At 42.0% G+C, this 12,481-nt stretch overlaps 1 protein-coding gene across 1 annotated transcript in view; it reads right to left on the bottom strand.

The window, feature by feature from the left end:
- Window positions 1–2,643: 2,643 nt before the first annotated feature.
- The window catches only part of lamb4 (laminin, beta 4), a 40,556-nt gene continuing 30,718 nt past the window's right edge, over window positions 2,644–12,481 (bottom strand). The window contains exons 27-34 of the mRNA XM_065956936.1: window positions 8,974–9,176; window positions 8,681–8,878; window positions 7,210–7,354; window positions 6,507–6,714; window positions 5,465–5,600; window positions 5,135–5,305; window positions 3,605–3,758; window positions 2,644–3,508 (exon numbers count right to left, since the gene is read on the bottom strand). Of these exons, the coding sequence (XP_065813008.1) occupies window positions 3,369–3,508; window positions 3,605–3,758; window positions 5,135–5,305; window positions 5,465–5,600; window positions 6,507–6,714; window positions 7,210–7,354; window positions 8,681–8,878; window positions 8,974–9,176 (1,355 nt within the window). The 3' untranslated portion in view covers window positions 2,644–3,368. The remainder of the gene's footprint in view (window positions 3,509–3,604; window positions 3,759–5,134; window positions 5,306–5,464; window positions 5,601–6,506; window positions 6,715–7,209; window positions 7,355–8,680; window positions 8,879–8,973; window positions 9,177–12,481) is intronic.

Here is a 12,481-nt window from a genome sequence, read left to right as displayed (position 1 = left end):
AACTTGAATAAAACTTGAATAAAACTTGATTCAACTTGAATAAATCTTGATTTAACTTGAATAAAACTTGATTTAACTTGAATAAAACTTAAATAAAACTTGATTTAACTTGAATAAAACTTGATTTAACTTGAATAAAACTTAAATAAAACTTGAATAAAACTTGATTCAACTTGTATAAAACTTGATTTAACTTGAATAAAACTTGATTCAACTTGATTTAACTTGAATAAAACTTGAATAAAACTTGATTCAACTTGAATAAATCTTGATTTAACTTGAATAAAACTTGATTCAACTTGAATAAAACTTGATTTAACTTGAATAAAACTTAAATAAAACTTGATTTAACTTGAATAAAACTTGAATAAAACTTGATTCAACTTGAATAAATCTTGATTTAACTTGAATAAAACTTGATTCAACTTGAATAAATCTTGATTTAACTTGACTAAAACTTGAATAAAACCTGATCTAACTTGAATAAAGTTTCTCCTCCTCTCTCTCCTCCTCCTCCTCCTCCTCCCCCATGTTGCTTCAGGGCTCCACAGACAAAGACATTCCAGAACACACACACCTCCCCCACAGATAACCTCACCTGCAACAACAAAGGAGGTGTGTGTGTGTGTGTGTGAATCAACCCCCCACCTGGACATCTGAGGACTCTTTCAGGGGTGAGTACCCTTGGTGCATTGTGGGTAATGACTGTGAACATATGGGGGCCTGCAAAGAGCTCTCAATTAGAGAGAAAGTAGCCTGGCTGCACTCAAACATTAACATTAAGTGAATGAAAACACACACACACACACACACACACACACACACACACACACACACACACACACACACACACACACACACACACACACACACACACACACACACACACAGCTGTGAGGAGCCCCCTGTAGATTGACCAGTACATCCTGGCCTTCAATCTTTGTTTGTACAAAACCAATAACGAATGTTATCTGAGGGCGCGGTCTCATTGGCCATCCGTACTGTGCCCAAGCACGCTTCAACACTAAAGTCCAGTTCGTTTGACCAGTGTGACCACTCCGTATCGTGCTCAGGTACACTTCCTTGGCTTTGGCACACTTCGGAAAGGTGTGCTTCGGCACGGTACACTTCATGCACGAGCAAAGCACGCAGGTACACAACGCTGACCTTCATTATGGAGAAATCCAGAGTTTCATCTCAGTATCTGACTAACATGACACAATATAAGACACAAAGTAGCTGTCATGTTCTCTGTGTTATTCTCTGATACGCGTCTATTTTATTTTTTAATTTATTTATGGCTGTGTCTGATTAAAATGGCTTAAAATAAGTTGCAAAGTCAGTAAAGTAGCTGTCATGCTCTCTGTGTTTTTCTCTGATGTGCAGACGCGGACTCGACTGCGCGTCTCTTTTTCTCTCTCTCTCTCTCTCGTCCGCCTGTTTGTAAACTGAGCACGCTTCATAATAACATAAAGCGTGCATGTGTTGTATTACGACGTTATGTACAAGAGGTAATCCTGCTTTTAGGCACGGTTAGTCCTGGCCAGTGTGACCGCGGGCCGTGCCAGCCAGCGTGGGAATGGCGCAGCGGGGGGGGGGCAATCGTGCTTGAGTACAGCAAGGTACAGATGGCCAGTGTGACAGCGCCCTGAAGAAACTTTACAACCAGAGCAGGTCTACACCGACTCTTAGTCATGTTGAACAGACAGAAACCTGGAGCAGAATCAGACTCATGTTGAACAGACATAGACCTGGATCAGAACCAGACTAATGATGAACAGACAGAAACCTGGAGCAGAACCAGACTCATGATGAACAAACAGAAACCTAACCTGGATTGGAACCAGACTCATGTTGAACAGACAGAAACCTGGAGCAGAACCAGACTCATGTTGAACAGACATAGACCTGGATCAGAACCAGACTAATGATGAACAGACAGAAACCTGGAGCAGAACCAGACTCATGATGAACAAACAGAAACCTAACCTGGATTGGAACCAGACTCATGTTGAACAGACAGAAACCTGGAGCAGAACCAGACTCATGTAGAACAGACAGAAATCTAACCTGGATCAGAACCAGACTTATGTTGAACAGACAGAAACCTGGAGCAGAACCAGACTCATGATGAACAAACAGAAACCTAACCTGGATTGGAACCAGACTCATGTTGAACAGACAGAAACCTGGAGCAGAACCAGACTCGTGTTGAATAGACAGAAACCTGGATCATAACCAGACTAATGATGAACAGACAGAAACCTGGAGCAGAACCAGACTCATGTTGAACAGGCAGAAACCTGGATCAGACCTGGAACTCCTTGAAGCAGCTCGCAGACGTCAATTTTGTTTTTATGATCACTTACATTTTACCCAAACGATTCGTTTTAAAGGTGAAGAGAATCAAACAACTCTTCCTGGTTACATGTGAACATAATGTTTATTGTATAAAAACACAAAGATTTTTCCAGAGGGGAGCAACTCAGGACCCCCAAACAGGTCACAACATGAATCAAGATTTAAAAACACAATGAAGAGTTTTACTATTCTACGATTTTAGAAGAAATAAAAAGATTACAAGATCTTTATTATAAAAGGAAAACATGATCAGAAAGATTTTTATAAAACCATTTAACAAACGTGTGTGAGAGTGTGTGTATTTAAGTGTACTTATAGCTGATGTAGTATTCCAAAGTACAGATGTTGAAGTATAGTGTAGTAATTTAAAATCAGGCATATCCTGTTGCAAAACGATGCAGAAAAACTAGTTCATGCATGTGTTACCTCCAGGTTGGATTATTTTAATTCTCCATTATCAGGGTGCTCTGGTAAGACTCTTCAACTATACCAAAACGCTGCAGCTCATGTACTGACTAGAAGTAGGAAAGCATTTCACTCAAAGAATGAAGCCTTCTCGTGGTACTTACAGTCTCTAAATGTATTATGGGAGGTAGAGCCTTCAGTTATCAGGCCTGCTCGTGGTACCTAGTCTTTAAATGTACTATGGGAGGTAGATCCTTCAGTTATCAGGCCTGCTCGTGGTACCTAGTCTTTAAATGTACTATGGGAGGTAGAGCCTTCAGTTATCAGGCCTTCTCGTGGTACCTACGGTCTCTAAATGTATTATGGGAGGTAGAGCCTTCAGTTATCAGGCCTGCCCGTTGTACCTCCAGTCTCTAAATGTACTATGGGAGGTAGAGTCTTCAGTTATCAGACATGCTCGTGGTACCTACGGTCTCTAAATGTACTACGGGAGGTAGAGCCGATACTTTTATGTAGTGTAATCTAGTATTATTTTGCATTTAAAAGTATTATGAAGTACAGATGGTATTTTATTGTGTAGTATAAAGAAGTACTTTGAATTATTATGGAGTACAGATGGTGTACTCCTCTGAGCGTTTTGAGATGACTTGGCGCAGACGGTTGGCCACGTCGTAGAGCTTCAACACTTCGGCTTCTTTATCTTCTTTACTTTTGATCAGGTACTCGATCTTCTTCTCCACCTCTGAGTATACACAGTACACACAGTACACAAAGTTAGTACACGTCTTAGTACACACAGTACACAATGCTTAATATCTGAGTGAAAGTCTTCTCATACCTGATATCTGAGTGAGTTTGTCCTCAGTCTCCCTCTTCATCATCTCTGCCTCCTCCAGGAGCTTCCTCAGTCGTTCTTCAGCATCACTCTGACCTTTGACCTTTGACTTTTTCTCCTCTAAAAGCTCAAACAGCTTCAGCACATTATCAATTTCCTGTCAGAGACACAAACCACATATTTTAACTGGTTGAAAGGTGTCTGTGGGTACTGTTAGTAGTTCAGTTCCCACATAAAACACATTTCAAGGACAGCCTATTTTCACCTTTGTAATATATCTAAGATCAGGCATATCCTGGTTGCAAAATGATGCAGAAAAACTAGTTCACGCATTTGTTACCTCCAGGTTGGATTATTGTAATTCTCTTTTGTCAGGGTGCTGTGGTAAGTTGCTAAAGACTCTTCAACTAGTCCAAAACGCTGGAGCTCATTTACTGACTAGAACTAGGAAAAAAGACCACATTACTCGTGTACTGGCTTCTCTGCACTGGCTCCCTATAAAATCTAGAATAGAATTTAAAATACTTCTTCTCACTTGCAAAGCTCTAAATGGTCAGGCACCATCTTATCTTAAAGAGCTTATAGTGCCGTACTACCCTTTGAGAACATTACGCTCCCAAAATGCAGGCCTGCTTGTGGTACTTACGGTCTCTAAATGTATTATGGGAGGTAGAGCCTTCAGTTATCAGGCCTGTTCGTGGTACCTACTGTCTCTAAATGTACTATGGGAGGTAGAGCCTTCAGTTATCAGACCTGCTCGTGGTACCTACGGTCTCTAAATGTACTATGGGAGGTAGAGCCTTCAGTTATCAGGCCTGCTCCTGGTACCTACAGTCTCTAAATATACTATGGGAGGTTGAGCCTTCAGTTATCAGGCCTGCTCGTGGTACCTACAGTCTCTAAATGTCCTATGGGAGGTAGAGCCTTCAGTTATCAGGCCTGCGCGTGGTACCTACAGTCTCTAAGGGCGCACTCACACTAGGAAAAGTAGCCCTGTTTTGGCTGAAGCATGATTGCCTGCCTCTCCCCATTCCCCCACTGACCTTCACTCACATTGCTCCAGGATTAACCGGGCCCTACCTCTTATTTAAAATGTCGTAATACCACACATGTATGCGTTCACGAAGCGTGCTTAGTTTACAAGACAGACTGATTCAAAAAAAAGGGAAGAGTGGCATCCACAGAACAGAGAACAACACATCGAATTTGACTGCATCTATTAACTTTCTGGCTTTTTGTCAGATACAGCCATAACACAGATGGGTAAAAAATGGAGGTGGGGATCGATTATATTCAATGTCCATTCTGTGTACCTGAGCTGTGTGTCTGTCTGTATGTTAGTGGTCTGATTGTTGTGTGTGTGCTTGTGACTATATTCAAGATTTATCCAGAATATGTAGTCTAAATGTGTGTGTGTGTGTGTGTGTGTGTGTGTGTGTGTGTGTGTGTGTGTGTGTGTGTGTGTGTGTGTGTGTGTGTGTGTGTGTGTGTGTGTGTGTGTGTGTGTACGTGTGTGTGTGTCAGGAGCCTCACCATCTGTATGTCAGTAGTTTTATTTAAAGCATTGTATGCAGAGTCTCTTGCATTTCTAGCCATTTTTCGGTTCTGATCAGTTTTCTTCTTCAGCTTTTCGATCTCGTCCTGCACATCTACAGGTCGACGAATCATCAGCTTCTGCTCAACGTCGTCCAGTTTGTCAGTAAGCTTCATTTTGGAAAAGAAACACGGAAGAGCCCATTCACAACACATTAAACTAAAGCAACAGATATTTTATATTTTATGAATATTTGGGATATTGGAGATATTTAGATTTCTTTAGATGTTTAATATATTCTGCATCATTCTGGATATCTTTGATTGTACATTTTGGAAGAGGTCTCTGGTCATGTCAGTGTCTTTAGTAGCTCTTTCGAGGTCATCGTTGGCTTTGTTTTGAGCATTCGCTGCTTCATAAATGTCTCTGCTGATCTCTGTCACATCAATGTTTCTGGTCCGCTCCCTAGAAGATGAAAAGCAGTTTTAGTTGATTTTCTGTTGAAGTGAGGTCTTTAAATGTGTGCGAAATAAATCTGAATAACAAGCTCTTATCAGAATAATCCACTTTCTTTTCCTTCCCATGATTTTATTCTCGAAGTGTCGTCATTTTTCGTCCTGCTCCTCCATACAAATTTCCCATTTCCATTGCCTCTTTGTTTTATATACATATTCATCAACTAGAGTTCCCTTGTTTCTCCACCCTGCATGAGTCCACCTCTAGCATCACTCCATATGCACCAAATCTGTTTTTCTTCCTGTTTTCTTTGTCTCTGGTTGACTTTGATTTCTTTTTGTCTCAGACTCTGAACACAGTAAGGATTTAAGTGGTCTCTCTTCACTAACTGAACTGTTAAATTAAGATCGGGGCAGCAGACTGAGCAGCAAAATACAATGTAAGTATTAATCTTGTAAGGATTAATTGGTGTGCAACAGAAAGAGATACCCTAGAAACCCCCGACAGTGACCAGGCCCTAGTCAAGTTAACACCTGCTCTTGATTCCTTGTTGGCCACCCTTATCAAGACATTCAACAAAGCCACTGCCCATCACCTCCAAAGCAGTGTCCAAAAAAACATCGTTAATGAGGGAAACCTCTGTGGCTGAATGGTTTGGGAACCATTAGGAAAAAATCAGTTATGTTTGAAAAAGTTCTCCATTAATGTGCTTAGTTTCACAGGGGACATGAACGTGACCCTTCTTGGGACAGAAAGTCGAGTAAGGTTGTGGGTATTGTAAACTATTAGGTGGGCATAGTTACTTAGCCTATCATAGATCAATAAGTCAGGAGGTTAGAATAAACCGTCAAATTCATCCTGCAATGAACCCATTAATTATAAAAGTTTGTTTTATAGGTGAGTTGTGACACTGACTTAAGATCTTTAGCTTTCTGCAGCAGGTCATTGGCAGTCTTGGTGTGCTCCTCAAAGTTCTTCAGGTCATCCTGGAAGTTGGGGGCATTGTTCAGCAGTTTATTGATGTCATTGATCATTGAGCGCATCTGATCAGGAGATCGTGGCAGTTGGATGTCCAGGACAGCTCGGGCTATTTTCTCAATGTCCTCTGGAGGAATCATCTCATCTGTAGAGAAGTGACAACAACAAACAGCTTTTTTCAGTTGTGTTAAATACATTTTTCAAGTATATTACAAGTCTTGAACTGTGCTGAGCTGTTGTCCAAAACTCAAACATTGAGGACATTCTGAGTTCATATTTACGAATGAGCATATTTATATCATATATACGTATTGAGAAGCATACAGTAATGTACTGGCAGACAGACCATGAATAATTGGGGTGTAAGGGAAAGTAGGATACCTACCAGCAGGTAATGGATAGGCAGGCAAGTCACTAACAGGTACCAGCCCATTAGGCACAAATATATCAGGCAGGTAGCCAAACTACTAACAGGTAACTGGTGGGTAGGAAGGCACACCACTAACAGGAAACAGGTATGACAATATGCATACTGTTGAAAGGCATTGGGCAGGCAGGTAGGTCAACCACAAACAGGTAACAGGCAGGTATGACAACCTATCACAATAACCAACAGCTAACAGATCACCCACACACTGACCCATCAGGTAGTCTTTGACTCTTTGAATCAGGTCCTTGGTTTTCTGTTTTTCTCTCTCAAAGGAGTCCATGTTGTCATTGATCCGGTCCTGCAGGTCTATGGCCTGGTCTTTGGTGTCTTGAGCTGCCTGTTTGGCATTATTCACCTGAAGAAGAATAAACAGACACATATTAAGTGAGGTTTGTGTTGGTTTGTAAAACATTGGTTAAAAAAACCAACAATCTGGATTTTCTAAGTAAACATTGTGTGACGTTGTTATCATAAAAGAGCTGAATATGAAATCTAAGTGTTCCCAATGTTCCCAGTGCTCCCGGTGTTTAAAGTGTTCTGTGTTCCTAGTGTTCTGTGTGTTCCCTGTTCTCAGTGTTCCCAGTGTTCTGTGTTCCCAGTATTCCTAGTGTGTCCAGTGTTCTAGTGTTCCCAGTGTTCTTTGCTCCCAGAGGTCCTAGTGTTATCTGTGGTTAATGTTCCCAGTGTTCCCAGTTTTATGTGTTCACGGTGTTCCCATTGTTCTTTGTTCCCAGTGTTCCCAGTGTTCTGTGTTCCCAATGTTCTCTGTTGTCAGTATTCCCAGTGTTCTGTGTTCCCAGTGTTCCCAGTGTTCCCAGTGTTCTGTGTTCCTAGTGTTCCCTATGTTCTAGTGTTTCCAGTGTTCCCAATGATCTGTGTTCCTAATGTTCCCAGTGTTCCCAGTTGTCAGTATTCCCAGTGTTCTGTGTTCCCAGTGTTCCCAATGTTCTGTGTTCCTAGTGTTCCCAGTGTTCTGTATTCCTAGTGTTCCCTATTGTCAGTATTCCCAGTGTTCCCTGTTGTCAATGTTCCCAGTGTTCCCAGTGTTCCTAGTATTCCCAGTGTTCTGTGTTCCCAGTGTTACCAGTGTTCCCAGTGTTCTGTGTTCCCAGTGTTCTTTGTTCCCCGTGTTCCCAGTGTTCTTTGTTCCCAGTGTTCCCAATGATCTGTGTTCCTAGTGTTCCCAGTGTTTTGTGTTCCTAGTGTTCCCTGTGTTCCAGTGTTTCCAGTGTTCCCAGTGTTCTGTGTTCCTAGTGTTCCCTATGTTCTAGTGTTTCCAGTATTCCCAGTGTTCTGTGTTCCCAATGTTCTGTGTTCCTAGTGTTCCCTATGTTCCAGTGTTACCAGTGTTCTGTGTTCCTAGTGTTCCCTATGTTCTAGTGTTTCCAGTGTTCCCAGTGTTCTGTGTTCCGAGTGTTCTTGTTCCCAGTGTTCCCAATGTTCTGAGTTCCTAGTGTTCCTAGTGTTCCCAGTTTTCTGTGTTCCTAGTGTTCCCTGTTGTCAGTATTCCCAGTATTCTGTGTTCCTAGTGTTCCCTGTTGTCAATGTTCCCAGTGTTCCCATTGTTCTGTGTTCCCAGTGTTCCCAGTGTTCTTTGTTCCCAGTGGTCTGTGTTCCCAGTGTTCTTTGTTCCCAGTGTTCTGTGTTCCTAGTGTTCCCTGTGGTCCCAGTGTACACTTGCCTTGTTTTTGGACTCCTGCAGTCTGGATGGGAGGTTGCCCATTTCGTCCTTTGTCTTTTCTGCCGTCTCTGCAGCTCTCTGACTGATGGGAACGACTCCGTCACACTTTGGACCTCCACATTTCCTCTTTCCAAGATCAAGACCACACAGAGCTCCTCCACATCCTGAGCAGTCCTGCAGACCGGGTCCTCCACAGATCTGCATCAGACCACACCCACTTCATACATTACTTTTTCCTGAAACAGGCTTCTGGCTGATATTGGACTTATATTACAGTTTTAGTTTACACTCACCTTTCTGTTGATGGTGACCACGCTAAGTTCTTTGATCTTCTTCTCAAGCGGCGCCAGGTTGCCTTTGCTGCTGCATGTGCTCAGTTTGAGTTTGACTTCCTGTCTTGTGTCCGTGGAGTCCTCCACAGTTCTGCTGGCATTTCGGACCCTTTTTTCGTCTGACATGAAGGTTTTATGGAGCTTCTGGATCTCATCAAGCAGCTCTAGAACAGGATCAGAGGAAACACTGGTTTCAATGCTTAAGGAGGCCAGGTCAGATTCAATGATGGCAACAGACATCCTCCTTCAGCAGAAATATAATCCCTCCAGAGTACTCTGGGTTTACTCCATGGTCTACTCCCAGTAAGACCTTCCTGGAAAACCTCCAAAGGGGGCGAGAAGGAGGATCCAGATCAGATGTTTTAACCCCTCTACTGTCTCTGTAAAGGAGCAACAGTTCTACTCCGAGCACCCCCTGAATGTCTGAGCTCCTCACCTTCTCTGTAAGACTGAGCCCAGTGACCCTCCAGAGGAAACTTAGTTCAGCAGCTCAAAGCTCCTTCCCACAGGTGAGGGTCGGAATGTAAATTAAAAGCTTTGCCTTCAGGCTCAGCTCTCTCTTCACCACAATAGTGTTGTTAAGCACCCATTTTACTGCTGATGCTACCAATCTCAATTTCAATTTGCCACACTGTGAACAAGACCTCAAGATACTTGAACTCCTTAACTTGGGCCAAAGACTCACGCACCCAGGGGGGGAAATCCATGGCCTCAGACTTGGAGGTGCTGACCCTCATCCTGCAAACTGTGAGTGTGTTATATACTTTTACATTTCAGATGAATGGTTGGACGTTACATATCTACTTCTTAGGTGAATCAAAAAGTCTTCACTGTCATTGCTACTGTTTAAAGGAGTGAGTTAAATACTTAATATATCTGATATTTCAGTTTTATGTTTGGACTTGATAAAGTTGCTTTTTAGGTGACGTAACTGTCAACACTAAGGTCAAATATGAAGATTGTGAATGGGCTGGCTTAACAAGAAACTCGTGGTTGTTTGTTTTTGATACCTTTTCTGTGCAATGATTTTTCTTTTTTCATTCACTTATGAAAAAGTTAAATGATGGTACCTAATGAGTCGGGTTGAATGTGGGTTATTATGAATAAGGCTTTATATTAACAGACTCACACAGACAGCCATGAAAAATCATGAGTCCATCAACCTCCCAGCCTCCAGGACATCTTTCAACAAACCATAATCAGACACATCTCATGTTCTCCACCCTGAGTACCAGCTCCTCCCCTCAGGCAGACAATACAGGGTACCCTTAGGGAGGAACAACCATTTCAGAAATACTTTTCTTCCCTTGTCCATCAAAGCCCTCAACACTACCTAAGCTGTAAGGTGTATGTATGAGTGTGAGTTTGTGTGTAGATGTACCTGCACTGTATGTTACTTTTCCTAATTATTACTTACTTTAATCCAAGGAAAATTTCCCACTGGGACACTAAAGTTCATCTCATTTTATGCTGAAACCATTAAGATTAAAGGCCCTTTCTTAAAAGAGAGCCCCCCCTTCTTTGCTATATATTTTGAACTAAAAGCAAAAACTTATTCAAAGGAAAAACAGGTCCCTGGACTGTTTGGAGCTAAAAAGCTACCAGGAGAGTTATGATTTCACCGTTGTGGGCTCCCCACCATACGTCTCGCGTGGCATTTTATCTTCAAGAAGTTAAGCTGGGCTCACACTTTGCGATTTTTACCTGATTGTATAAAAGTCGGGGTGGCATGTCAGCCCACACTGTATGACTGAATCATTTACGGCACCTGACCAGACCTTGCGATGTATGTGCTCACACTATACGACCCGATTGTCAGGCACAGTCGGAGAGCTCACACTGTACGAGTGAAATCAGGATGGAGCATTCACAATTGTAAAAAAAAAATTTAATTTGAAAACTGCAACGGACGGTGGTTTGTGAAAGAGAAGGAAGTGGAAGTTGTTGTAGGATACAGAAAAGTTGATACAATTATAGATATATGGATACAAGTTTCAGAAAAGTGCTGCTCTGATGATCTGTACTGAAAACAAACACAAAACAAAAATGCAGGGTTGCATCCTGCCGCTGGTCGCCATGACTACGGTCCTCCCTTGTCTCTCGTGATTATATTGCAGTCACACAAAACTTCTGCTGGACCCTTTCATGATGTAAATGCGAAGATTTTAAATTATAAATATCAAACATGTTTGAAATAAATCTGGGCGTCCCCGACGATCGCCAGCCAGATCAGGGACGTTAAGATTGGATCTTTGTACCGCTCACACTACAAGATAATCTGAGCAGATAATCGAGTCCGAGCAGTTTTAAATCAGGAGCGACCCTGCGAATGTTGGGAAGGAAGAATCTGAGCTCAAATTGGCCCGATTATCCTACAGTGTGAGCCAGGCTTTAGAGGGACCAAATGTTCTTCTGAGGACAGTTTGTGTAGTTATAAACATATACCACAGAATCTGTACACTTCTCCAACTTTCATATTTCTCTACCAAAACTACTACGTGCACCTTTAAATGTAGCAGAATATTATCGTTTATTTTGGGACGGCCATAAACTTACATCTTAAAGGCTTGAAGTTCATAAATGTTTAGAAACTGTATTTCAAGTCAAGTTGGTTTAAATCCTATTTATCAGATCGATCTCAATTTGTACATGTTAATGATAAGTCCTCTATGCACACCAAAGTTAGCCATGGAGTGCCACAAGGTTCAGTGCTTGGACCGATTCTCTTTACATTATATATGCTTCGTCTGGGTAATATTATGAGGAAACACTCCATAAATTTTCTTTGACTAGAAGCGTGCCTTAAGGACATTAGGACCAGGATGACCAGAAATGTTTAGCTGCTTAACTCAGGGAAGACTGAAGTTATTGTGATTGACCCTAAAAACCTCAGAGAGACTTTTTCTAATGATATGACTGTCCTTAATGACATCAGTCTGGCATTTAGCACCACTGTTAGGAATCGAGGAGTTCTATTTGATAAAGATATGTCCTAGAACTAGGAAAAGGGACCACATTACTCCTGTACTGGCTTCTCTGCATTGGCTCCCTATAAAATCTAGAATTCTTCTCACTTACATAGCTCTAAATGGCCAGGCACCATCTTATCTTAAAGAGCTAATAGTGCTGTACTACCCTTCGAGAACAACGTGATACCGACATTCTCTAAATGTACTATGGGGGGTAGAGCCTTCAGTTATCAGGCCTGCTCGTGGTACCTACAGTCTCTAAATGTACTATGGGAGGTAGAGCCTTCAGTTATCAGGCCTGCTCGTGGTACCTACGGTCTCTAAATGTACTATGGGAGGTAGAGCCTTCAGTTATCAGGCCTGCTCGTGGTACCTACGGTCTCTAAATGTACAATGGGAGGTAGAGCCTTCAGTTATCAGGCCTGCTCGTGGTACCCACGGTCTCTAAATGTATTATTGAAGGTAGAGCCTCTGGTAAGTCTCTAAAGACTCTTCAACTA

The sequence above is a fragment of the Labrus bergylta genome, chromosome 7, assembly GCF_963930695.1.
Source record: "Labrus bergylta chromosome 7, fLabBer1.1, whole genome shotgun sequence".
NCBI classification, from domain to species: Eukaryota; Metazoa; Chordata; class Actinopteri; order Labriformes; family Labridae; genus Labrus; species Labrus bergylta.
This window is presented reverse-complemented; position numbering and strand designations above follow the sequence as displayed.